The sequence below is a fragment of the Macaca nemestrina genome, chromosome 10 (genome assembly GCF_043159975.1).
Source record: "Macaca nemestrina isolate mMacNem1 chromosome 10, mMacNem.hap1, whole genome shotgun sequence".
Taxonomy (NCBI): Eukaryota; Metazoa; Chordata; class Mammalia; order Primates; family Cercopithecidae; genus Macaca; species Macaca nemestrina.
The window spans coordinates 135,315,220-135,342,841 of NC_092134.1; the positions used below are offsets into that span (position 1 = coordinate 135,315,220).

At 45.0% G+C, this 27,622-nt stretch overlaps 1 protein-coding gene across 1 annotated transcript; it reads right to left on the minus strand.

Annotated features, from left to right (window-relative positions):
• Window positions 1-19,809: 19,809 nt before the first annotated feature.
• Window positions 19,810-25,923, minus strand: LOC105463759 (Nanog homeobox). The gene is made up of 4 exons (XM_071070696.1): window positions 25,772-25,923; window positions 22,341-22,603; window positions 20,662-20,748; window positions 19,810-20,526 (listed from the first exon to the last, which is right to left on the minus strand). The coding sequence occupies exons 1-4, from the start codon at window positions 25,920-25,922 to the stop codon at window positions 20,110-20,112; spliced, it is 918 nt and encodes a 305-aa protein (XP_070926797.1). The 5' UTR covers window position 25,923; the 3' UTR covers window positions 19,810-20,109.
• Between the last annotated feature and the right edge of the window lie 1,699 nt (window positions 25,924-27,622).

The following is a 27,622-nucleotide window of genomic DNA, read 5'->3' on the forward strand; positions in this document are numbered from 1 at the left end:
ACCCCGTCTCTTCTAAAAATACAAAAATTAGCCAGGTGTGGCAGCATGCACTTGTAATCCCAGCTACTAAAGAGGCTGAGGCAGGAGAATCGCTTGAACCCAGGAGGCGGAGGTTGCAGTGAGCCAAGATTGTGCAACTGCACTCCAGCCTGGGCGACAGACTGAGACTCTGTCTCAAAAAAAGAAAACAAAAGGGAATGGGGTCTTGCCACGTTGCCAAGGCTGGACTTGAATTCTGGGCTCAAGCAATCCTCCTGCCTCAGCCTCTTGAGTAGCTAGAATTACAGGCACATACCACACAATCAACCACCTTTAAAAGAGAGGAAAGGGGTTAGAAAGAGAAGAAAGACAGAAAAAGCAGTACAAAATAGAAAACCGATGATAGAATGAAAGAAACAAATCTTATTATATAAGCAATAACAAATAATGGAATAAGCTTTTCAAATAACAGAAAAAGATTATCACATTAGATTTATATATATATATATATTTTTTTTTTTTTTTTTTTTGAGACGGAGTCTCGCTCTGTCGCCCAGGCTGCAGTGCAATGGCATGATATCCGTTTATTACAACCTTCACCTCCTGGGTTTAAGTGATTGTCCTGCCTCAGCTTCCTGAGTAGCTAGAATTACAGGCACCCATCACCACACCCAGCTAATTTTTGTATTTGTAGTAGAGACGAGGTTTCACCATGCTGGTCTTGAACTCCTGACATTGTGATCTGCCCACCTTGGCCTCCCAAAGTGCTAGGATTACAGGCATGAGCCACCATGCCCAACTATTTATTTAAATTTTTTTTTTTTTTTTTTGAGACAGAGTCTTGCTCTGTCGCCCAGGCTGGAGTGCTGGAGTGCAGTGGTGCAATCTCGGCTCACTGCAAGCTCCGCCTCCCAGGTTCACACCATTCTCCTGCCTCAGCCTCCCAAGTAGCTGGGACTACAGGCGCCCACCACCACACCCGGCTAATTTTTCGTATTTTTAGTAGAGACGGGGTTTCACCATGTTAGCCAGGATGGTCTGGATCTCCTGACCTCATGATTTGCCCACCTCAGCCTCCCAAAGTGCTGGGATTACAGGCGTGAGCCACTATGCCCGGCCTTTGTTTTAAAACTGAAAACAAGTTGCTGAGTTTTTCTGATTATGGAGGATCTGATTTCCTTTCCTCATTCCCTCTCTGTGGATATAGAAATCCACACTTACATACTAAGCCATTAGTGTCTATTATGCTGGCCCGGCATGGTGGCTCATGTCTGTAATCTCAGCACTTCGGGAAGCCAAGTTGGGAGAATCACTTGAGCCCAGAAGTTCAAGACCAGCCTGGCCAACATGGCAAAACCCGTCTCTACTAAAGATACAAAAACAAGCCAGGTTGGCTGGATGTGGTAGCTCATGCCTGTAATCCCAGCACTTTCGTAAGCCTAGACGGGCACATCGTCTGAGGTCAGGAGTTCACTGCCAGCCTGGTCAACATGGTGAAACCCTGTCCTACCAAAAGTACAAAAATTAGCCAGGAGGCCGGGCGCGGTGGCTCAAGCCTGTAATCCCAGCACTTTGGGAGGCCGAGACGGGCGGATCACGAGGTCAGGAGATCGAGACCATCCTGGCTGACACAGTGAAACCCCGTCTCTACTAAAAAATACAAAAAAACTAGCCAGGCGAGGTGGCGGGCGCCTGTAGTCCCAGCTACTCGGGAGGCTGAGGCAGGAGAATGGCGTGAACCCGGGAGGCGGAGCTTGCAGTGAGCCAAGATCACGCCACTGCACTCCAGCCTGGGCGGCAGAGCGAGACTCTGTCTCAAAAAAAAAAAAAAAAAAAAAAAAAAAAAAATTAGCCAGGCATGGTGGCGGGTACCTGTAATCCCAGTTACTCAGGAGGCTGCGGCTGGAAAATTGCTTGAACCTGGGAGGTGGAGTTTGCAGTGAGCTGAGATCCTGCCATTTCTCTTCAGCCTGGGCTACAGAGGAAGACTCCATCTCGAAAAACAAAAGAAAACAAGCCATGCATGGTGGCACATGCCTGTATTCCCAGCTACTTGGGAGGTTGAGGTGGGAGAATTTTACCTGAGTCCAGGAGATCGAGTCTACAACGAGCCAAGATCGTACCACTGCACTCCAGCCTGGGTGACAGGGTCCCAGTCTCAAAAAAAAAAAAAAAAAAAAATATTATGCTATAAATTTGTCTTCCCAAAGATTATAATTGTTTTTTATCGGAGAGGGGAACAGAATATCACTATATTGCCCGGGCTATACTCCTAGGCTCAAGCAATTGTCTGGCTTCAGCCTCCTGAGTAGCTAGGACTTACAGGTTCAAGTCACCAAGCCCTTCACATTACAATTGTTTTCTTTTAATTAATTAATTAATTATTTGAGATGGAGTCTCTCTCAGTCGCCCAGGCTGGAGTGCAATGGCGTGATCTCGGCTCACTGCAACTTCAGTCTTCCGGGATCAAGTGATTCTCCCGCCTCAGCCTTCCCAGTAGCTGGGATTACAGGCACCTACTGTCATGCCTGGCTACTTTTTGTAGTTTTGTAGAGATGGGGTTTCACCATGTTGGCCAGGCTGGTCTTGAACTCCTGACTGCAGGTGATCTGCCTGCCTTGACCTCCCAAAGTGCTGGGATTACAGGCGTGAGCCACCGCGCCTGGCCAATTGTTTTTTTAATTATTGAAAGCTAGGAACACTGAGAAAAGCAGGGAAAGAGTAGGACCTTCCTGGTAGGAGCAGAAACCCATAAATTTAGACAGGGTAAAGCCTCATAAATCCTACAGTCAGGCCAGGAGTAGTGGCTCGCGCCTGTAATCCCAGCACTTTCAGAGGCCAAGGTGGATGGATCACTTGTGACCAGGAGTTCTAGAGCAGCCTAGCTAACATGGAAAAACCTCATCTCTACTAAAAACACAAAAATTAGCAGAGTGCGGTGGCATGCGCCTGTAATCCCAGCTACTTGGTAGGCTGAGGCAGGAGAATTGCTTGAACCTGGGAGGCAGAGGTTGCAGTGAGCCAAGATCACGCCATTGCACTCCAGTCTGGGCAACAGTGCGAGACTCCATCTCAAAAAAAAAAAAAAAAAAATTAGCTGGGCATGGTGGTGCACACCTATAATCCCAGCTACTCGGGAGGCTGAGGTGGGAGGATCGCTTGAACCCAGGAGTTGGAGGCTGCAGTGAACTGTGATAGCACCATTGTACTCCAGCCCGGGAGAAGAAAAAAAAAGAGTAGACTAAGTTTGGACTGACTCATGTAGCTCATGCCTATAATCCCAGCTCTTTGGAAGACCAGGGCAGAACAATAGCTTGAGGCCAGGAGTTCAAGACCAGCCTGGACAACATAGCAAGACTCCAATCTCTACAAAAATAAATATAAAAAAAATTTTATTTCAAAAAAACAATTAGCGAGGTGTGGTGGTGCATGTCTGTAATTCTAGCCACTGGAGAGGCTGAGGCGGGAGGATCACTTGAGCCCAGGAGTTCGAGGCTGGAGTCAGCTATGATCGAGTCACTGCACTCCGGCCTGGGTGACAGAGCCAGACCCTGTCTCAAAAAACAAAAAGAAAGAAAGAAAGACAGAAAAAATATTTAAATGCTCATGCAAATGTAAACTGAAAAAAAGTAATAAAAATAAGTAACGTTAAAAATAAAATGATTTAAAAACTGAATGTATTCCTCACTCTTCCACAGCTCAGGTGACAAAAAACTGAAATCTATTATTTGATTTTTTTTCTTTTTTGATGATGGTGCTGGGGAATGTTAACCCAGGGCCATGTGCTGAAAGCTGAAATTTTATGGCTGGAAGTGCCCAAGACCAACAGAGCAATTTGAAATTAGCAGTGAATTGGCTGGACATGGTGGCTCTTGCCGGTAATCCCAGCACTTTGGGAGGCCAAGGTGGGTGGATCATGAGGTCAGGAGACCAAGACCATCCTGGCTAACACAGTGAAACTCCGTCTCTACTAAAAAAAAAAAAAAAAAATTTGGCCAGGCGTGGTGGCGGGCGCCTGTAGTCCCAGCTACTTGGGAGGCTGAGGCAGGAGAATAGCGTGAACCCAGGAGGTGGAGCTTGCAGTGAGCCGAGATCGCGCCACTGCACTCCAGCCTGGGCAACAGAGTGAGACTCCATCTCAAAAAAAAAATTATGAGTGAATCCTACCAAAAACAACTAAAAATGAGGGGAAAAAAACCATAGAGAAAGTCATTGCTAAAAGTCTGATCATATTTTCTGCCCAAATTCCTGACTGACCAGTGAATTTTGCAAGCACAGGTAAGTCTTCAGGCCAAAAAGCAGCAGAAGACGACCCTAGATCAGGATAGACAGATCAGCTCTTGCTCGTTGCTGGGATGATCATGTTTTTGCCTACTAGAGCAAAAATACAAAGTGCGCAGAAGAACACAAGAGAATCCAGAATTTCCACAACATAATATTTACAACATCAAGCTTTCAATCCAAAATGACTAGCTCACATCACCCCCACAAGTGTCGGGCTGTGAACTACTCCTAAAGACTGGCGGTAGATCCCATGAGCCTACCTCCTTGGTGCCATCTTGCTGGATGCCCCACACCTGTCCCATACTATAGCTGTGCTAGATGTTCTGATTCTAACAAATTCCGAATTTTCCTCAGCTAACACATGACCTTGACCATGAAATCTCCACAAGAAGGCCGGGCGCGGTGGCTCAAGCCTGTAATCCCAGCACTTTGGGAGGCGGAGACGGGCGGATCACGAGGTCAGGAGATCGAGACCATCCTGGCTAAAACGGTGAAACCCCGTCTCTACTAAAAAATACAAAAAACTAGCCGGGCGCGGTGGCAGGCGCCTGTAGTCCCAACTACTCGGGAGGCTGAGGCAGGAGAATGGCGTGAACCCGGGAGGCGGAGCTTGCAGTGAGCTGAGATCCGGCCACTGCACTCCAGCCTGGGCGGCAGAGCGAGACTCCGTCTCAAAAAAAAAAAAAAAAAAAAAAAAAAAAGAAATCTCCACAAGGATCTCTTGTAAACTGTGAGGGAAGCTGAAGCCAATCCTATGACTCCGACATTCTGTTCAGCTTGTCTTCTGTTGTCTTTATTCAACCGTGGCCCTGTTCATACACACCTGTGGGCTTGCTACCCAATTTTCTAAAGCTAAATAGGTGACAAAAGAGAAAGAGGCCGGGCGCAGTGGCTTATACCTGTAATCCCAGCACTTTGGGAGGCCGAGGTGGGCGGATCACAAGATCAGGAGATCGAGACCATCCTGGTCAACATGGTGAAACCCCGTCTCTACTAAAAATACAAAAATTAAAAATTAGCTGGGCGTGGTGGCGGCGCCTGTAATCCCAGCTACTTCCCAGCTACTCAGGAGGCCGAGGCAGGAGAATCACTTGAACCCAGGAGGCGGAGGTTGCAGTGAGCCAAGATCACACCATTGCACTCCAGCCTCGATGACAGAGCAAGACTCTGTCTCAAAAAAAAAAAAAAAAAAAAGAGTCTGATACACTTTTAGTTAAACTCCACAGCAACAGATTTCTTTTTTTCAATGTCCTCAGCAAATTTGTATCTTCATTACAATACCTAAACACATTCTTCCAAGAACATTTCTATGTCTGCCTCCTGGCTTGGTTTATAACCACTATGAATCACTTGTAAAAGCAGTGTCACTTATTCTGCTAAGGTTTTCAATCTATTTTTTTTTTCCATAGGGCCTCCAGTTTATTCCATCTAGTGGACCTCCTACTTCATCAAGTACATCTGAGTATATCTGACCCATCATTATCAATCCATCATTGTCAATTGATTTCTATCTTGAACCACATGTAATTGAAGAATATGTCTGGGCATCCATTCCCTTGCCCCTGAATATGTGATGGTTAAGGAAAGTTCCCTAACATTGTAAAACAGCTGGGAGATTGGTGAGCCCAGCGCCATGATAGACCACTAGAGGGGGGTGTGACTCTCTAAGTGAGCTTGACATTGACTTATGGCTTTGCCCAAAGACAGACAGTCTAATCTGTGTTTCAAAAGCAAGAGTTCCAGTATTCTAGCTTGCCTAAAGGTAATAGTACAAGTACTTGAGTTATTTTCATATTTCAGAAATGTTCATGGAAATGTTTCTTTTACTAGCAATTATTTATTTCCATAGAGGCTACTCGCATGCTTTCCAAATAGATATATATATTATTTTTGTCTGATATGTTCTAAAAATAGAGAAAAAGCAAAAAATGCCTAATTTTATTTCCTAGAGATAACTATTACTTTCATTTCTATATCTGTATCCATCTTTCCACACTTAATTTATCTCCATATATGACATGAATGGGATCACCTTAACCTATAAATGAATCTGCTTTTCTACCTTAATAATGGAATTTTCCTATACATTTAAATCTGCCTCATCCTTTTTGTTTTTGTTTTGTTTTGTTTTTTTGAGACAGGGTCTCACTCTGTTGCCCAGGCTGGAGTGCAGTGGCGCGATCTCAGCTCACTGCAACCTCTGCCTCCCGGGTTCAAGCAATTTTCCTGCCTCAGCCTGCCAAGTAGCTGAGATACAGGCACTCGTCAGCATGCTGGGCTTATTTTTGTATTTTTAGTAGAGACGGGGTTTCGCCACGTTGGTCAGTCTGGTCTCAAACTCCCGACTTTGTGTTCCACCAGTCTCTGATTCCCAAAGTGCTGGGATGACAGGCGTGAGCCACTGCACTCGGCCATCTTTTTTGTTTTTTAGGCTACATAAGTACTCCAGTGTATCAGAACACATTTAAGGAAAGTCCTATTGATAGACATTTAGATTTTTAAAAAATTTTTTGGCCGGGCACGGTGGCTCACACCTATGATTCCAGCACTTTGGGAGGCCGAAGTGGGCAATTCACGAGGTCAAGAGATCGAGACCATCCTGGCCAACATAGTGAAAACCCGTCTCTACTAAAAATACAAAAATTAGCTGGGCTTGGTGGTGCCCAACTGTAGTCCCAGCTACTAGCAAAGCTGAGGCAGGAGAATTGCTTGAACCCGGGAGGTGGAGGTTACAGTGAGCCGAGATCGCGCCACTGCCCTCCAGCCTGGCGACAGATTGAAACTTCACCTCAAAAAATAAATAAATAAAAATAAAACATTTTTTAGCTATTACCGACAGTGCTGTAATGAGTATGTGGTTGTTTGATTAATGCTTTGGCATAGTCAAATTAATGCCTTGGCATACATTCCTAGGGGTGTATCGAAGGATGATCACATTTAACATTTCCATGCAGGTAACTGACATTAATTGCACATATTCTGTGAGCTAGACAAAATACATATTAGATGACAGAAATCACTTCAAGTATTATTTCTATTTACACAAAAGGGAATACCTGAAAGGCTGCAAAATAATTTGCCCAAGGTCATAATGGTGGAGCTGGGATTTTAATGTGTGTATTTTCTTTTTGGTTTTTTTTTTTTTTTTTTTTTTTTTTTGAAACAGAGTTTCACACCTGTCTCCCCGGCTGGAATGCAGTGGCATGATCTCAGCTGATTGCAGCCTCTGCCTCCTGGGTTCAATCAAGTGATTCTCCTGACTCAGCCTCCCGAATAGCTGAGACTACAGGCATGCACCACCACGCCAGGCTAATTTTTGTATTTTTTTGTAGAGAAGGGATTTTGCCATGTTGGCCAGGCTGGTCTTGAACTTCTGGCCTCAAGTGATCCACCCACCTCGGCCTGCCAAAATACTGGGACTACAGGTATGAGCAACCTCGCACAGCCTATTTTTGTTTGTTTTTTGAGACAGGGTCTTCCTCTGTCGCTCAGGCTGGAGTGCAGTGGCACAATCACAGCTCACTGCAGCCTCAACCATCAGGCTCAACTGATTCTCCCTCCTCGCTTCCCAAGCAGCTGGGACTACAGGCAAGTGCCACTGTGTCCAGCTAATTTGTTTTATTTTTTGTAGAGATGGGAATTTGCTATGTTGCCCAGCCTTGTCTAGAACTCCTGGGCTCAAGTGATCTTCCCACCTCAGCCTCTCAAATTGCTGGCACTACAGGTGTGAGCCATGGCACCCAGCTTTCATGTAACCCAGAATGAAGTAGGACTCTATCAACTTTCCCCCAAACTGAGAATTGTTACTTCTATTTCCTAAATAATGTATTATTTATCTATTCATCTGAAATGTAAATTTGGGGCGTATTTTTATCCTCCCAGAAAATGTTTGTATCTATGTGGCTTGTATTTTTTAATTCAAATAGAATAAATCATTCATATGGTTTTGTGCCTTGTTTTTCTTTTTTTTTTTTTTTTGAGACAGAGCCCTGCTCTGTCGCCTAGGCTGGAGTGTAGTGGTATGATTTCTGCTCACTGCAATCTCTACCTCCCGGGTTGAAGCGATTCTCCTGCCTCAGCCTCCCAAGTAGCTGGGATTACAGGTGTCCACCACCACGCCTGGCTAATTTTTGTATTTTTAATAGAGACAGGGTTTCTCCATGTTGGCCAGGCTGGTCTTGAACTCCTGACCTCATGATCTGCCCACCTCAGCCTCCCAAAGTGCTGGGATTATAGGCGTGAGCCACTGTTCCCAGCCTGTTTTTCTAACTAATAATATAGTGATCTAAACTAGAATTCTTAATCAAATATGCAGTTTCTATATATATTTGGTAGTATTCCTGGACGCTGTACCTTGTAAAATTGATTTAGTGGTAGTTGTGCTAGAGCAGATATACACTGGTTGCTATGTAGCAGAAACTGCTAGTTTTCCATTCACATACAATTCTCTTAACTTCTTCTGAAGGCCATGTCTTTTACTTTGGAGGTAAATCTTTTTATTTTATTACTATTTTTTTAGAGACAGGGTCTCCCTCTGTCACTCAGGCTGGCTGGAGTGCAGTGGTACAATCATAGCTCATTGCAGCCTCAAACTCCTGTGCTCGGGCAATCCTCTAGCCTCAGCCTCCTGACTGGCTAGGACCAAAGGCACGCACCATCACACCTGGCTAATTTTTAAAATTTTTCTGTAGACAGGGAGTTTTACTATGTTGACCAGGCTGGTGTCAAACTCCTGGCCTCAAGTGATCCTTCAGCCTCGGCCCCCCAAAATACTGGGATTACAGATGTATGCCACTATACCCAGTTGTGGGAGACAAATTGTAATGATCTCATTTGCTTTGCCAAATTGTTAGTTTAACCACGGGCTTCTGTCAATTTTGGATAATGTGCGAGGAGAAGTCACAGAAAGACTTCTGAGATTTTTCTGACTTTCCAATTGCCTGCACATAAAGTCAGTATCTGCAACTACCCTTAATTATAGCAACACCAGCGATCAGATTTGATCTCTAAATATTCTTCCTTGCTAAAAGTAACCAATGCTTCTTGGAGAAATGGCCAATTCTAGAAAAATGTGTAAAATGGGCTGACAATCAATTGCACAAAAATAAGAACAAAAACAAAATTAGCAGGGTGTGGTGGAGGGCACCTGCAATCCCAGCTACTTGGAAGGCTAAAGCAGGAGAATCACTTGAACCCAGGAGACAGAGGTTGCAGTGAGCCGAGATTATACCACTGCACTCCAGCCTTCAAGACAGGAGCAAGACTCCATCTAAAAAAAAAAAAAAAAAGCCCAGGTGCAGTGGCTCACACCTGTAATCCTAGCACTTTGGGAGGCCAAGGCAGGTGGATCACAAGGTCAGGAGTTCAAGACCAGCCTGGCCAAGATGGTGAAACCCCATCTCTACTAAAAATACAAAAATTAGCCAGGCGTGGTGGTGTACGCCTGTAATCCCAGCTACTCGGGAGGCTGAGGCAGGAGAATCACTTGAACCTGGAAGGTGGAGGTTGCAGTGAGCAGAGATCACGCCACTGCACTCCAGCCTGGGCAACAGAGCCAGACTCCGTCTCAAAACAAACAAGCAAACAAAAAAACTCCACGATCTCTAACATAGCTGTTGAAGAAGGAAAGAAAAAAAAAAAAAACTCCAAAAATAATTTTGATTAGGGTAGTATACTTGAATCAGGAACAGTGGCTTATGCCTGTAATCTCAAAACTTTGGGAGGCCAAGGCAGGTGGATTGCTTGAAACCAGCTGGGATTACAGGTGCCTGCCACCATGCCCAGCTAATGTTTTTGTGTTTTTAGTAGAGAAGGGGTTTCACCATATAGGCCAGGCTGGTCTCAGACTCCTGACTTCAAGTGATCTACCCGCCTTGACCTCCCAAAGTTCTAGGATTACAGACATGAGCCACCACATCCAGCTATGAAATCATTCTTTGATCATCTCCTTACTTCTGTCATACACAACACACTGTTTCCTAATGAATGCTAATCTAGGCCCTTATAAATAGGCATAATCATTTAAATAGACTAATCTCTGGTCTTGCTCCCTTCCGATACCTTCCCATAGTACAGGGAGAGCAATCTAAAATGCAAATCTAAGTATGTTACTCCTTAAAGTTTTTAAAGGCTCATATTTGCCTACCCTATTTTAGTGTTTCTTTAGTGTATACCATCTTATACTACCATCCTCTCTCTCTTTTTCTTTTTGAGACCCCATCTCTACTAAAAATACAAAAATTACCTGGGTGTGGTGGCACACACCTGTAATCCCAGTTACTCAGGAGGCTAAGGTAGGAGAATTGCTTGAACCCGGGAGATGGAGGTTGCAGTGAGCCACTACACTCCAGCCTAGGAGACAGAGAAATAGTTCATCTCAAAAAAAAAAAAAAAAAAAAGCTGAGCACGGTGGCTCATGCCTGTAACCCCAGCACTTCGGGAGGCTGAGGCAGGCGGATCACGAGATCAGGAGTTGGAGACCAGCCTGACCAACATGGTGAAACCCTGCCTCTACTGAACATACAAAAATTAGCCGGGCATGGTGGCGTGTGCCTGTGGTCTCCGGCTACTCGGGAGACTGAGGCAGAATTGCTTGAACCTGGGAAGCAGAGGTTGCAGTGAGCCGAGATTGCGCCACTGCACTCCAGCCTGAGTGACACAGCGAGACTCCATCTCAAAAAATAAAATAAAATAAAGAAAAATAAAGATTAGCTTCAAGGCTAACAGAGTATCTTCCTATTGTAGGCTGAGCTCCCAGGGGCTAGAAGAGGGCTGAGTGCAAAGTGCAGCATATTAGAGAGCACACTCATCAAAAAAACAAAAACAAAAGAACAAAAAAAACCCGGAAGTCTTCATGTGCCGCACAGGCTCACTGCAGCCTCGAAATCCTGGGCTCAAGGGATCACCCTGCCTCAGTCTCCAAAGTAGCTAGAACTACAGGTGTGCATGAACATAACTGGCCACTTTTTTTTTTTTTTGTATTTTTTGTAGAGCTGGGGTCTCACTATGCTGCCCAGGCTGGTCTCAAACTCCTGGGCTCAAGCAATCCACCCGTCTCAGTTTCCCAAAGTGTTGGGATTACAGGTGTGAGCTGCCACACCTGCCTATAGCATGCACTCTTGATTTTCTGAGAAGCGATCAACAAAGTTTAACCCTGCTACTACCTAGGCTCTAAAGTGTCTGTCAAACTCGAGTTTATATGTATTTTTGAAGTTCAGTAGTTGAAGTCAAAACGTCCACCTTTGGGGTTGGGTCTGATTGAATTTGACGTTAACATTCTTGAGGGAAACTTGAGTTCACTCCAAGTTCTCACATATGGTGTCTGATAAGACATCAGACTAGAAGGAAGAGGGGAGGTCACTCCACATAAAACTATGTAAGTTTCTGGGGTTACTTCAAAGCTATGTAACATAGTGCAACAGAGAGCAACATCTGGGGCTTTGTAGTCAAGCAATTAAGGGCTTGAATCCAGATTTTACCACATACAACCAGTACTACCTTTGGCATGTCGCTTAAGCTCTTGGCTTTTTTCTTCTATAAAAATTATTACTGAAGCCAGATGCAGTGGCTCATGTTTGTAATCTCAGCACTTTGAGAGGCCCAGGTGACAGGATCACTTGAGCCCAGGAATTCAAGACCAGCCTGGGCAACATAGCAAGAGCCCTGTCTCTACAAAAAAAGATTTTAAAAATCAGCTGGGCCAGGCGTGGTGGCTCAAGCCTGTAATCCCAGCACTTTGGGAGGCCGAGACGGGCGGATCACGAGGTCAGGAGATCGAGACCATCCTGGCTAACATGGTGAAACCCCGTCTCTACTAAAAAATACAAAAAAAAAAACTAGCCAGGCGAGGTGTTAGGCGCTTGTAGTCCCAGCTACTCGGGAGGCTGAGGCAGGAGAATGGCCTGAACTCGGGAGGCGGAGCTTGCAGTGAGCTGAGATCCGGCCACTGCACTCCAGCCTGGGTGACAGAGCAAGACTCCGTCTCAAAAAAAAAAAAAATCAGCTGGGTGTGGTGGCGTGCACCTACAGCCCCAGTTACTGAGGTGGTTGAGGCAGGAGGATCATTTGAGCCTGGGAGATTGAGGCTGCAGTGAGTCATGAATGTACCACTGCACTCCAGTCTGGGTAACAGGGTTTTTAATTCTTTTAATTTAAATTTAATTTTTAATTTTTAATTTAAGTTAAATTTCAGTTTAAATGTTAAAATTTAAATTTTAGTTTAAAAGTTAAAATTCAAATTTTAAATTTAAAGAAAAATTTAAATACATAATGTGGCTGTGTGCAGTGGCTCATGCCTGTAATTCCAGCACTTTGGGAGGCAGAGGCGGGAGGATCACCTGAGGTCAGGAGTTCCAGACCAGCCTGGCCAACATGGTGAAACACCATCTCTACTAAAATTATAAAAATTAGCTGGGAGTGGCGGCGGACGCCTGTAATTCCAGCTATTCAGGAGGCTGAGGGAGGAGAATCACTTGAACCCGGAAGATGGAGGTTGCAGTGAGCCGAGATCCCGCCATTGCACTCCAGCCTGGGTAACAAGCCCAAACTCAGTCTCTAAATAAATAAAAACTTCCAGCCTCGTCTGAAGGTAGTGAGTTACCTCAATTGTTTGTTCACAGTGAATTACAGATCGAAATCCTTGTTCTACCTCTTTCCCACTTCTCCCTACTGCACTTGACTGGTCTTAAAAAAAAAAAGAGCTTTAGATTCTTAACCCACAAATGGTCGTTAACCTCAGAGTACAGCTTAAGGTTCAAGTGAAATACGGTTTATAAACGTGTTCCTATGTAATTGAGTGCTGTGGAAATTTTTTTTTTTTTGAGTCTTTCTCTGTTGCCCAGTCTCGAGTGCAGTGGCACAATCTCAGCTCACTGCAACCTCCACCTACCAGGTTCAAGTGATTCTCCTTGCCTCAGACTTCTGAGTGGTTAAGATTACAGGCATGTGCCACCATGCCCAGCTAATTTTTGTGTTTTAGTGGAGACAAGGTTTCACCATGTTGGTCAGGCTGATCTCAAACTCCTGAGCTTGTGATCCACCAGCCTCAGCCTCCCAAAGTGCTGGCATTACAGATGTGAACCACTGCGCCCGGCCCAGTACTATGTAAATCTAAGGTACTCTTAAAGGTATTTACCTCCAAATTGGAACTCATTTTACTTTTCACTGTTTTTTTTCTTTCCGAAGACCGGGTCATGCTCAGTCTCACAGACTGGCGTGCAATGGCGCGATCTCAGCTCACTGCAACCTCCGCCTCCCAGGTTCAAGCAATTCTCCTGCCTCAGCCTCCTGAGTAACTGGGATTATAGGCACCTGCCACCATGCCTGGGTACTTTCTGTATTTTTAGTAGAGATGGGGTTTTGCCACATTGCCCAGGCTGGTCTTGAACTTCTGACCTCAGGTGACCCACCCACCTCAGCCTCCCAAAGTGTTAAGATTACAAGCATGAGACACCATGACCCACCTGCAAATAAATTTCATAGCTGCTCAATGAACCAAGGAGAGCTACTTTTGTGGCCAGGAATACCTGCCCCTTTGTCTCTCTGATAAGAGCACATTCACACCCATGTTCCAGGTACATCTGTTCTGCAGATTCCTGGCCCTAAATGAATCTCAAATTCTCACCCTTGGTTCTTGTCCTTAGCTCTTGTGACTACACCAGTGTATCAGAGGACATATCTACCCTTTCTACGCTACATGCACCTTATCCTAAATGGATTTATGATTCCCATCTTTTTGCCTGTGTTTTGTTGCATGTATTTAATTGATTTAATACGATTCTAGTATTCTAATTCGATTGGCGAGCTTCTCTGTTTCCTTTTTTTTTTTTTTTTTGAGACGGAGTCTCGCTCTGTCGCCACGGTTGGAGTGCAGTGGCCGGATCTCGGCTCACTGCAAGCTCTGCCTCCCGGGTTCCCGCCATTCTCCTGCCTCAGCCTCCCGAGTAGCTGGGACTACAGGCGCCAGCCACCTCGCCCGGCTAGTTTTTTGCATTTTTTAGTAGAGACGGGGTTTCACCGTGTTAGCCAAGATGGTCTTGATCTCCTGACCTCATGATCCGCCCGTCTCGGCCTCCCAAAGTGCTGGGATTACAGGCTTGAGCCACCGCGCCCGGCCTACTCCGTTTCCTAATAGCTTGCTTGGTAATATCATTGGAGGTAGTGCTACCATTGCATTTAAGTAATTTCCCAGGTGCTTAGCCTTTTAAAATTCTCAAGGACACTTTATTCGAGGACCTGAGTTTACCTGAGTTTACGCCAACTATCCAGAAGCCAGGAATAGCTTAAGGAGAGACTCACCACCGGCAGCTTCTTTTCAATCAAGTTTCACTGCAACCTCACACCCAGGAACCCATTCAAATTCCTACATTTCAGTATCCTTAGTCGAACTAACTTCCTGTGCCAGAAGCTTTTGTCTGTCCCAGTGACTTCTTTCTTTAACAAATTCCCTTCATCTCTCCCTTCAGTCAAAGTCCATGGGGGCCCCAGGAGGCATGCAATATTTACCAAGGGCTCTCCCCCACTTTCCTGCCTCTGTCTGGCAGTTGTTTGCCTTTACTTTTAGGTTTGTAGTCACAACTTGTTTTTTCTTCCTTAGACACACCAGGTTTTCTGAATGGTAGGATTATTTGGAGTAAAACTAACCTTGTCCTTCACCCCGAGAACCGAGCTTGAAATTCACTAATCAAGGCCTGTATACCTCCACTTCTGAGTTTCAAATTTATATTATGAAATTCAGAAAACCCAGGCAAACTCAATCCATGCTTCTCTCCTTCGGGTACAAACTGAAATGGAAATGAAAGCTGAAAAATCAAGAAAATGAATTTTAAAAACTAAAATATGGTAAAGCTACTAAAATATAGTATTAGAAGTAATACACACCTCCTTTTGGGACAAGAAAAAGCAAAATTTTCTAAGGGAAAGGAAGAAATGTGAAACAGAGAGCCCGGCACATGAACTTACTATCCTTTTTGCCTAATCTCCTATTATATTTATTTTTATTTTGAGACAGTGACACTCTGTCACCCAGACTGGAGTGGGGTGGCATGATCTTGGGTCACTGCAACCTCCATCTCCTGGGTTCAAGAGATTACAGGCACGAGGCAAAACCTCTAGCTAATTTTTGTATTTTTAGTAGAGACAGGGTTTCACCATATTGGCCATGCTAATCTCGAACTCCTGACCCCAGATGATTCACCTGCCTTGGTTTCCCAAAGTGCTGGGATTACAGGTGTGAGCCACAGCACCTGGCCCACTAATCTTACTGCTTTTTTGACTGTAGTTATTACTGTTACTTTAAAGATTATTCCAAATAGATCTCTAAATTCTTACATGCCAAGAGGTTGAAGATTACTACTGGGTGATTAAAAACAACAACTTTCAGAAAACATAATACAGGGCTGGGCTGGTGGCTCATGCCTGTAATCTCAGCACTTTCAGAGGCCAAGGCTGGTAGACTGCTTGAGTTCAGGAGTTTGAAACCAGCCTGGCCAACATGGGGAAACCCCGTCTCTCCTAAAAACACAAAAGTTAGCTGGGCATGGTGGTGTGCACTTATAGCCTGGGCTATTTGAGAGACTCAGGTAGGAGGATTGCTTAAATCCCGGAAGACAAGGCTGCAGTGAGGTGAAATGGTGCCACGGAGCCCCAGTCTGAGCAGCAGAGTAAGCCCGTCTTAAAAAAATAAAAAATAAGGCCAGCGTGGTGCCTCATGCCTGTAATCACGCCTGAGGAGGGTGGATCACCTGAGATCAGGAGTTCGAGACCAGCCTGGTCAATATGGTGAAACCCCATCTCTAATTACTAAATACAAAAAGTTAGCCGGGCGTGATGGCACATGCCTGTAATCCCAGCCACTCTAAAGGCTGAGGCAAGAGAATCGTTTGAACCTGGGAGGTGCAGGTTGCAGTGAGTAGAGACTGCACCATTGTGCTCCAGCCTGGGCAGCAAAAGCAAAGTTCCATCTCAAAAAAAAAAAAATTGATGCCCAGGCGCGGTGGCTCATGCCTGTAATCCCACCACTTTGGGAGGCCGAGGCAGACAGATCACCCGAGGTCAGGAGTTCAAGACCAGGCAGGCCAACATGGTGAAACCCCGTCTCTACTAAAAATACCAAAAATTAGCCAGGTGTAGTGTTGGGTGCCTGTAATCGCAGCTACTCAGGAGGCTGAGGCAGAATTGCTTGAACCCAGGAGGCAGAGGTTGCAGTGAGCCGAGATCGCACCATTGTACTCTAGCCTGGTCAAAAAGAGCAAAAACTGTCTCAAAAAATAAATAAAAAATTAAAAAAACAAAAAGTAGCTGGGCTTGGTGGTAGGGGCCTGTAGTCCCAGTTACGTGGGAGGCTGAGGCAGGAGAATTGCTTGAACCAGAGAGGCAGAGGTTGCACCGAGCCAAGATCGCACCACTGCACTCCAGCCTGAGTGACGGAGCTAGACTCTATCTCAAAAAAAAAAGTTACTTACACACCATCTTTAAAAAAAATTCTGGCTGGACGTTGTGTCTCATGCCTGTAATCCCAGCACTTCGGGTGGCTGAGGTGATTGGATCTCTTGAGCCCAGGAGTTTGAGACCAGTCTGGCCAACATGGTGAAACCTTGTCTCTACTAAAAATGCGAAAATTAGCCAGGTGTGGCAGTGCATGCGTATAGTCCCAGGTATTCGGGAGGCTGAGGTGAAAGATCAACCTGGGCCCTGTAAGTCGAGGTAGCAGTGAGCCGAGAACATGCCACTGCACACTTCAGCACGGGCAACAGAGAGAGACCCTGCTTGAAAATAAAACAACAACAACAACAAAAAGTCCTGGTTTAAATCTGTTACAGGCATTCTTTCTTTTCTCATACATTTAAAATATAAGGTGTTTAAAGTTAAAAAGCCAAGTATAGGCAACGGGGTCTTTACAAGTCATACTCAAATTTTCTCAACTCGTAAGAGTGTGAAGTAGTGACTTGGAGAATGGAATTTTCATACTATTTTAGTTGCTCAAGCAGTACTTCCTATTATCTCCTCGGTCCATAACAAACAGGGCTTGGCACGCAACCGAAGTATCTGACACTTGAAATGAATTGTCCTTTATGTTGTAGCAGAAACTACCTTTGAGCAAAATGCCCTGGCTGGTACCTAATAATCCCAGCTACTTGGGAGGCTGAGGCAGAAGGGTTGCTTGAGCCCTGAAGGTTGAGGCTGCAGCGAGCTATGATCACACCACTGTCCTCAAAAGCCTGGGGACAAAGCAAGAGCCATTTAGAAAAAAAAAAGAAAAAAAAAGGCTGGGTGCAGTGGCTCACACATGTAAACCCAGCACTTTGGGAGGCCAAGGCAGGTGGATCACCTGAGGTCAGGAGTTCCAGACCAGCCTAGCCAACATGGCAAATTCCCATATCTACTGCCAGCTACTAGAGAGGCTGAGGCAGGAAAAAGAATCACTTGAACCTGGGAGGTGTAGGTTGCAGTGAGTCCAGATTGTGCCACTGCACTCCATGCTGTGCCCGTTTCAAAAAAAAAAAAAACTGCTGGGCACGGTGGCTCATGCCTGTAATCCCAGCACTTTGGGAGGCCAAGGTGGGTGGATCACAAGGTCAAGAGATCGAGACCATCCTGGCCAACATGGTGAAACCCCATCTCTACTAAAAGTAGCAAAAAGCTGGGCATGGTGGCGGGCACCTATAATCCCTGCTATGCAGGAGGCTGAGGCAGGAGAATCGCTTGAACCTGGGAGGTGGAAGTTGCAGTGAGCTGAGATTGCACCACTGACTCCAGCCTGGTGACAGAGCAAGACTCTGTATTAAAAAAAAAAAAATTTGTGCCAGGCATGGCGGCTTACGCCTGTAATCCCAGCACTTTGGGAGGCTGAGGCGGGCAGATCACGATGTCAGGAGTTCAAGATCAGCCTGGCCAGCATGGTGAAACCCTATCTCTACTAAAAATACCAAAAAAAAAAAAAAAAGATTAGCCAGGCGGGGTGGCAGGCGCCTGTAATCCTAGCTACTCAGGGGGCTGGGGCAGGAGAATTGTTTGAACCCAGGAGGCGGAGGTTGCAGTGAGCCAAGATCGTGCCACTGCACTCCAGCCTGGGAGACAGAGCGAGACTTCGTCTCAAAAAAAAAACAAAAACAAAAAACAAAAAAAAGTTGCGCCACTGCACTCCAGCCTGGACAATAGAGAGAGACTGTCTATAAAAAACAAACAATAGGCCAGGTGCAGTGGGTCATGCCCGTAATCCCAACACTTTGGGAGGCCAAGGCAAGTGGATCACGAGGTCAGAAGTTCAAGACCAGCCTGGCCAACATAGTGAAACCCCGTCTCTACTAAAAATACAAAAATTAGCTGGGCGTGGTGGCTCGCACCTGTAGTCCCAGCTACTTGGAAGGCTGAGGCAGCAGAATCACTTGAACCTGCGAGACGGAGGTTGCGCTGAGCCAAGATTGCTCCACTGCACTCCAGCCTGAGCAACAGAGACTCCGTCTCAAAAAACAAAACAAAAAAAAAACAAACACTGGCAACTATACCTTACTTCTTTTCTCTTGGCCAATATCTAGATAATCAGATTGGATAGTCTTAGGGAGCAACATTGGACAATTGGGGAAATAATGAGCGAAAAGACTGGAAAAAACCACTCTCGTCACCTGCATCATGCTGCTTCAGAGTGAAGGGAAGTGCTATCAGATCAGATACATTTAGGGCAGGCACAAGATGGGAAAAGGACAGTAAAGGATTATTAGTATAATTCACTGATGCCCGCGTAGCTGCTCTTAAGGTGAGAACATAAAACTATTTCAACTAGCCTTAGAATTTACTTGCATATTGGCCTCTGATGAAACTTTAAATGTTGGCATCAATTATAGATTCATATGCTGAAATAACCCATTGTGTATTTGTAGACTAGCTACAATGCATGTAAGTGCCCTTTTTTCTAAAACTGGCATATTTGTTTATTATTTATTTATTTATTTATTTTTGAGATGGAGTTTTGCTCTTGTCGCCCAAGCTGGAGTGCAATGGTGTGATACTGGCTCACTGCAGCCTCCACCTACCAGGTTCAAGTGATTCTCCTGCCTCAGCCTCCCAAGTAGCTGGGACTACAGGCATGGGCCACCATGCTCAGCTATTTCTATCTATTTCTAAGACAACAATCTCCTCAGTTAATTTCCTTCTTCACCCCAACCAAAAATTTTAACAAAGATTTATGTTTAAGCATATATTTACTTATCGAAACACTACGTGAAATCAGGGTAAAATCAACTCAAGGAAAAATAGTTGTTTGATTCATTTGTACTTAAACGACTAAAGTAGTACTAATGTCATTATGATGCAGCAAATACAAGACCTCTTTCTACAAAGATTAGCATAACCAACAAATTAGGGAATATAGTAAAACTGAGCCAAAGAGGGTGAGGAAATCAATTAAGTATGTTACAGCTGAACCCTTTACCTCAATGGTTTTTAAAAAATAAGCAAAGCCTCCCAATCCCAAACAATAGGAATATCTTCATCACACCAATTTGTACTTGTATTTCTTATTCTTGAGGTTAGATTCTAAACTGTAAAGATATCCAAACTAGTATTAGATCTACTTATCTATAGCCAGAGACAGCTTTTATCATGTTGTCCTTAGCAGCCAAAGTTATTAAAATGTCTTTTCTCCAGGAAGATCCAATAGGAAAAAAAGAAACCTCTCTGATTAGGCTCCAACCATACTCCACCCTCCATCAAACTGACTGGATAGGCATAATGGAAACCGGAACACGTGGTTTCCAAGTGAGAAAAATCCTATCAGGGAGGGGAGGAGGGGAGAGGAAGGTTCAGCCGGTGCCCAGACTGAAATTGAGTAATTATCAATTTCACTCATCTTCACACATCTTCAGGTTGCATGTTCGTGGAGTAGTTTAGGAATAAATCCACGGTTTGTGGAGTACTCAAATACCTAGTCGTCTGCTGTATTACATTAAGGCCTTCCCCAGCAGCTTCCAAGGCAGCCTCCAAGTCACTGGCAGGAGAATTTGGCTGGAACTGCAAGCAGGACTGCAGAGATTCCTCTCCACAGTTAGAGAAGGGACTGTTCCAGGCCTGATTGTTCCAGGACTGGGTGCACCAGGTCTGAGCGTTCCAGGAGTGGTTGCTCCAGGACTGGATGTTCTGGGTCTGGTTGCTCCAGGATGAATTGTTCCAGGTCTGGTTGCTCCACATTGGAAGGTTCCCAGTCGGGTTTACCAGGCATCCCTGGTGGCAGGAAGAGTAGAGGCTGGGGTAGGTAGGTGCTGAGGCCTTCTGAAAGAGAAGGAGGGATTAACAGAAAGGGTACAAGGACAACCAGCACTGTCTGTGACTGGCGTTGTGTGTTTCAGGGATGGACAAGATTGAAAGATCACTGAAAGGAAAGAACAGAATAAAGTTTCCTGTTACCTGAGTCACACCATTGCTATTCTTTGGCCAGTTGTTTTTCTGCCACCTCTTAGATTTCATTCTCTGGTTCTGGAACCAGGTCTTCACCTGCAGGGGAAAATGACAGAAATTGTAAAATATTAGTAATACAGATGTACTTTGTTTTTTTTTGTTTTTTTTTTTTTTTGTTTTTTTTTTGAGACGGTGTCTTGCTCTGCCGCCCAGGCTGGAGTGCAGTGGCCGGATCTCAGCTCACTGCAAGCTCCGCCTCCCGGGTTCACGCCATTCTTCTGCCTCAGCCTCCCGAGTAGTTGGGACTACAGGCGCCCGCCACCACGCCCGGCTAGTTTTTTGTATTTTTTAGTAGAGACGGGGTTTCACCGTGTTAGCCAGGATGGTCTCGATCTCCTGACCTCGTGATCCGCCCGTCTCGGCCTCCCAAAGTGCTGGGATTACAGGCTTGAGCCTCCGCGCCCGGCCTACAGATGTACTGTGAATCAAAGTATATTGCTAACTTTTATTCCTGGCCAGGCGCCATATCTCATACCTGTAATCCCAACATTTTGGAAGGCCAAGGCGGGCAGATTGCTTGAGCCCAGGAGTTCAGTACAGGATGGCCAACATGAGGAAACACCACCTCTGCAAAAATACAAAAAATTAGCTAGGTGTAATGCTGCATGTCTGTGGTCCCAGCTTCTCAGGCGGCTGAGGTGGGAGGATCGCTTGCACCTGGGAAGTTAAGGTTGCAGTGAGCCGAGATTGCATCACTGCACTCCAGCTGGGCGACAACAGAACCAGAGTGTCTCAGAAAAAAACAGAGAAATGAACATTTTGGGATAGAAAATAAAGGCAAGGGCCAAGTGTGGTGGCTCACACCTGTAATCCTAGCACTTTAGGAGGCCGAGGCAGGTGGATCACTTGAGGTCAGGAGTTGAAACCAGCCTGGCCAACATGGTGAAGCCCCACTTCTACTAAAAAATACAATAAAATTAGCCAGGCATCGTGGCGGACACCTGTAATCCCAGCTACTTGGGAGGCTGAGGCAGGAGAATCCCTTGAACCCAGGAGGTGGAGGTTTCATTCATTTGTACTTAAACCAGCCAAAGTAATGCTAATGTCATTATGATGTCTCATTATGAGGCCATTGCACTCCAGTCTGGGCGACAGAATGAGACTCCATCTCAAAAATAAACAAGAGAAAAAAAGGAAATAAAGGCTGGAAGAGGATAAGGCAATTAATAAAAGAAAATGGCCAATAAATAATGAACAATGATTAGACTTATTAGTAAGCAAGTGCACACAGATAAAAACAAAACAAGCTGGAGGTTGCTGGCAGAAAGAAAAAAAAGGAAAAAAATAAAGTTTGTATTTTAATGAGAACCAGTGTGTTAGGGATTCTCCTCCTAACATGGAAAGTGGAGTTACATACTTCTTTTTTTATTAAGGAAACGTTGGAAAGATTTTCACAATATTGGTCTGTGCAGGAAAGTGGTCAAATTATGACACATTCACGTAATAGAATATTTAAGGAAAGAAAGAGGTGAAGAAAGTTACGAAAGCATTTCATCTTCATACTTAAATTATTTGCAGGAGGCGATGTGCTGACACATAGAACACAAATCTGTGTGCATCCAGAGATCTTAGCCATGCAAATTAGTCTGATTTTTGTTCACCTCATTGCAACAACAAAACAAGCCTACCTGTTTGTAGCTGAGGTTCAGGATGTTGGAAAGTTCTTGCATCTGCTGGAGGCTGAGGTATTTCTGTCTCTGAAATCTATCATTGAGTACACACAGCTGGGCGGAAGAGAACACAGTTCTGGCCTTCTGTTTCTTGACCGGGACCTTGTCTTCCTTTTTTGTGGCACTATTCTCTGCAGCAGTAGGTTGTTTGCCTTTGGGACTGGTGGAAGAATCGGGGCTGTCCTGAATAAGCAGATCCATGGAGGAAGGAAGAGGAGAGACTGTCGGGAACAAATAAAAGGACACTTTTGTCTAAAACTTTTTTCAAATATTAAAATACCCTGTTAAAAAAAGTGTTTTCAAAGTACTTTGATAATTCCCAGAGACCCAGATCTAAGTAATAAGAAGCAACTTCTTAACCAGCCCTGGCACTTTGGCAAGCTTTGTACAGTATTCATCCAAGAAGTCTTATCAGTATCTCCATTTTGTATATAATAGACCGCGTTGGGAGACATCTACAAGAGTGGCCAATGCATTGCTAAGCGGTTTTTTTAACCACATTTTTTTTTTTAAGATACCACATTTTTTTTTTTTTTAAGATGGAGTTTCGCTCTTGTTGCCCAGGCTGAAGCGCAATGGCGGTCTCTGCTCACCACAACCTCCACCTCCCGGGTTCAAGCGATTCTCCTGCTTCAGCCTCTGGAGGGGCTGGGATTACAGGCATGCACCATCACGCCCAGCTAATTTTGTATTTTTAGTAGAGACAGGGTTTCTCAATGTTGGTCAGGCTGGTCTCGAACTCCTGACCTCGTGATCCGCCTGCCACGGCCTCCCAAAGTGCTGAGATTACAGGCATGAGCCACCGCGCCGTGCCGGCGCTACCACTTTTTACTTTAAACTGATGCTCAAAAGTCCCCACACTGGGTGTTAATAGGTCAGAATAGATATCCACCAATTTTCACCTATTGCATCTCACCCTAAATCACTTCTGTTTATGATCTTCATCAACACCTTCATGATTGCTTAAATGACATGATTCTGGGGATTCAATAAAACCAGCACCTCGGCCAGGTGTGATGGCTCACGCCTGTAATCCCAACACGTTGGGAGGCCAAGTTGGGCGGATCACTTGAGGTCAAGAGTTCAAGACCAGTGTGCCAACATGGTGAAACCCCATGTCTACTAAAAATTACAAAAATTAGCCAGGAGTGGTGGCACATGCCTGTAATCCCAACTACTGGGGAGGCTGAGGCAGAGGAATCGCTTGAACCCGGGAGGCAGTGATTGCAGTGAGCTGAGATCCTGCCACTGCGCTCTAGTCTGGGCGACAGAGTGAGACTGTGTCTCAAAAAAAAAAAAACCCGCGACTGACTGCCCAGTTCTTAATGCTACGACCAGCATGATATGTGAATTTGCATAAGTTTCTGTTTCCATCCAGGCCTTCCGTTTACTAGCTCTGACCTCATCTCCAAAAATTTTTATTTATTTATTTAAATGAGGTAACCAATTGAAATTCTCTAACATAGGGCCTGGCATATACTGATTTTATAACTAGAAATGAATACCTAGTTTTCCCAGTGTTTATCTCTCAATTCTAACCTGCAGTCACAGAACAAATGGACAGGCTCTAAAACTGCAAAATTCACAATCTCTTGTGTCTTGCAAGGAGATCTGAAAAGCAGAGGAAGCCTTTCAACTAATGATTAGAATTGGGGAAAATCCTAAATATTAGCTAGTTATATAAACTGTCACTTGATGTGTGCTAAAGAAAACACGCCCACTTGCTCATTCCCAAACCCAGCACTGTTATTTTTAACGTCTAAAATTATAAAGGTGGCCAGGCGCAGTGGCTCATGACTGTAATTCTAGCACTTTGGGAGGCCAAGGCAGGTGGATCAGTTGGGGTAAGGAGTTTGAGACCAGCCTGGCCAACATAGCGAAACCCCGTCTCTACTAAAAAATACAAAAATTAGCCGGGCGTGGTGGCATGCGCCTGTAATCCTGCTACTCGAGAGACTGAGACAGGAGAATCACCAGAATCTGGGAGGCGGAGGTTGCAGTGAGCCGAGATCGCGCCACTGCACTCCAGCCTGGGCAACAGTAAGACCTTGTCTCAAAAAAAAAAAAAAAGAAAAAAAGGATAAAGACAAGAACATTAATGCAAAGTTTTGAAAAACTGGGTGAATAGCAATGCGGGTAGGTCAACGCCTGTAATCCCAGCGACTTTGGAAGCTGAGAGTGGAGGATCGCTTGAGGTCAGGAGTTCAAGACCAGCCCGAGCTACAAAGTGAGACCCTGTCTCTACAAAAAGAATTTTTAAATTAGCTGGGTATAGTGACACACGCCTCTCATCCTAGTACTTGGGAGGCTGAGGCAAGAGGATCACTTGAGCCCAGGGTTGAGGCTACAGTGATCCATGGTCATACCATTGCACTCCAGCCCGGGTAACACAGCGAGTCCCTGACTCTCAAAAAGAGAAAAGCAGGGTGACATTCAAATCTAAGGCTCAAATATAGCAATCGTGTTTACTTACTCCTTTTCCACAACCTACTCTTTGCAACATTAGTCATAATGTAAATGCACTTTTTAAGCTATTTTACAGTGTCAGTGTTACCAATGGCATTCTTGGTAAAGTTGGTTCATTCTTAAGTTTTTGAAAACTACTGAAAAATTGATTTTTCAAAAAAGTGGTAGTGGCTTAATGAGTATCCCGAGTATCCCCCACCCCTTGCAGCTACCAGTCAGAAGCCCGAGTACTAGCACAGGTTTTGGAGGCAAACTGGACTTCTAACTACGTTCTGTTTGACTGTCAGTAGATTAAACTTTCTAGAATTATCTTTACGGTACAGTTGAGTCAACACTTCCCAGGACTTAGGAGAAGTAAACATGGGAGCTGCTCCCAAACTCAGAGCTGCCCGGTAACATCCACAAACCCAGAGAATGGAGAAGAGCCAGCCGTTAGTGACGTAGAAAGAATTACACAAATTATATATTAATTACAGAAATCTCATCGTGATCTGCCATGCCATTGTTGGCAGAACAAAAACATCATGCTCGTCCCTGAGCTATGATGTTAGGTCTTCTGGTTAATTAGCAGTAACATCTTCTATAGCTGTGTGTCCAGTGCTATGTGAAGGTGTGCGCATCACCTTCATTTAACTTTGTTTCCACCATGCCTAAGCCCGTAGGTTCTCAAATTTACTGCACTGTTCAACTGCCAAATTCTGTGTCCTTCAACTCAGTGCATACTCCTGAGACCTGGGACATGGGAAAAGGACAGGTGCTACCAAGTTACAATTGAAAGAGGAGTTTCCAGAGGATTAGTTGATAATAACACTTGCTTATAATAATGGTCTATCATTGCTCAAGAGGGAAATGATCCCTTAACCCTCTCTCCTTCTCTTTTCCCTTAAGTAACTTGGCCTTTCAAGGATAAATGTCTTTCTTACCAGTCTCCGTGTGAGGCATCTCAGCAGAAGACATTTGCAAGGATGGATAGTTTTCTTCAGGCCCACAAATCACAGGCATAGGTGAAGATTCTTTACTGTCGGATGCTTCCAAGCAAGGCAAGCTTTGGGGACAAGCTGGATCCACACTCATGTTAGTATTGAGGAAGAGAAGAAAAAAATGTAAGAGGTGGACTGGAAAAAAGGTTAAGGCAGCTTTAAGACTTTTCTGGAAGATGTTAGAGAAATATGACCTCCAGAAGCAGAAGTATCAAGAAGTCAGGATAAAGTGAGTCGCCTACACAATAACAGGAGGCAACCAGCTCAGTCCAGTAGAACGTTAAAATCCTGGAGTCTCTAGATTTATAATGAAGGCTCTATCACCCTTAGACCCACCCCTCCTGGCGGGCACACCCCCCACCCTTGTGAATTCTCAATTAATCCCGTCTGCCAGTCTCACCAAGGCCATTGTAATGCAAAAGTAGCTGCGGAGTAACCCAGACAAGGTCGGGAACTAGAAAACCAGGTAACAGAACCTGAAGACAAACCCAGCAATAAATACTTCTAGGTTCACCACGTTTCCAACTTTTAAATCAGGAATGGTTCAACAGGAATGGGATAAAACTTTAAAAATAAAGAAAAAGGCCGGGCGCGGTGGCTCACCCCTGTAATCCCAGCACTTTGGGAGGCCATGGCGGGCGGATCACCTGAGGTCAGGAGTTCGAAACCAGCCTGGCCAACATGGCGAAACCCCGTCTCTACTAAAAATACAAAAATTAGCCGGGCGTGGTGGTGGGCCCCAGCAGTCCCAGCTACTCCGGAAGCTGAGGCGGGAGAATCCCTTGAACCTGGGAGGCGGAGGTTGCGATGAGCCGATATCGCACCACTGCACTGCAGCCTGGGCTACAGAGCGGGACTATGTCTCAAAAAGGGAGGTGGGGGTGGGGATGCATGTACCTTCAATTCCTGAGGTTACTGAAATTCTCATTAGGGCGATTTCTTGATTTGAGATAACTTAGTGTCTCAAAATCTGTCTAGTTTGGCCAGAAATTTCAACTAGCTCCATTTTCCTCTTTCATTCACTCTGAGGTCATAGTAAAACACAACATAGCATCATAGTATGAAGCCAAGGCATCAGTTAATGTTGAAAATGGTACTTGTGCCGGGCGCGGTGGCTCACGCCTGTAATCCCAGCACTTTGGGAGGCCGAGGCGGGCGGATCACGACGTCAGGAGATCAAGACCATCCTGGCTAACACAGTGAAACCCTGTCTCTACTAAAAATACAAAAAATTAGCCGGGTGTGGTGGTGGGCGTCTGTAGTCCCAGCAACTCGGGAGGCTGAGGCAGGAGAATGGCCTGAACCCAGGAGGCAGAGCTTGCAGTGAGCCGAGATCGCATCACTGCACTCCAGCCTGGGCAACAGAGCGAGACTCGGTCTCAAAAAAAAAAAAAGAAAAGAAAATGGTACTTGTTTTCAGCCCCTACCTTAGTTTCCTTTAGTTTGGTCTCTTGTCTATCCCTCCTTCCAGGTAGTCCACTTCTGACTTTTTCCCTCTGGCTCTTTAGCTTCTTCTCAGGTCTGGTGATATTGTCATGTCTTTCAAGACTACTCGGTGCCCATCGTGTGTGTGTGTGTTTCTGGGCGAAGGGAGGTGTTTTCCAAATGAACGAAGTTTTTAGAGTGGGGTTCCAGCACTAACATTTATGGACAAAGTCTACAGTTTTCGATTTTCCTTCCTATTCCCAAACCCAACATTCAAAAAACCTAAGATTTGTTCCTCTTTTCCAATCTCCCACACTGAAAAGTAAACTCTTAGCAAATCCCGATTATGTGATTTTTGAAGACACAACT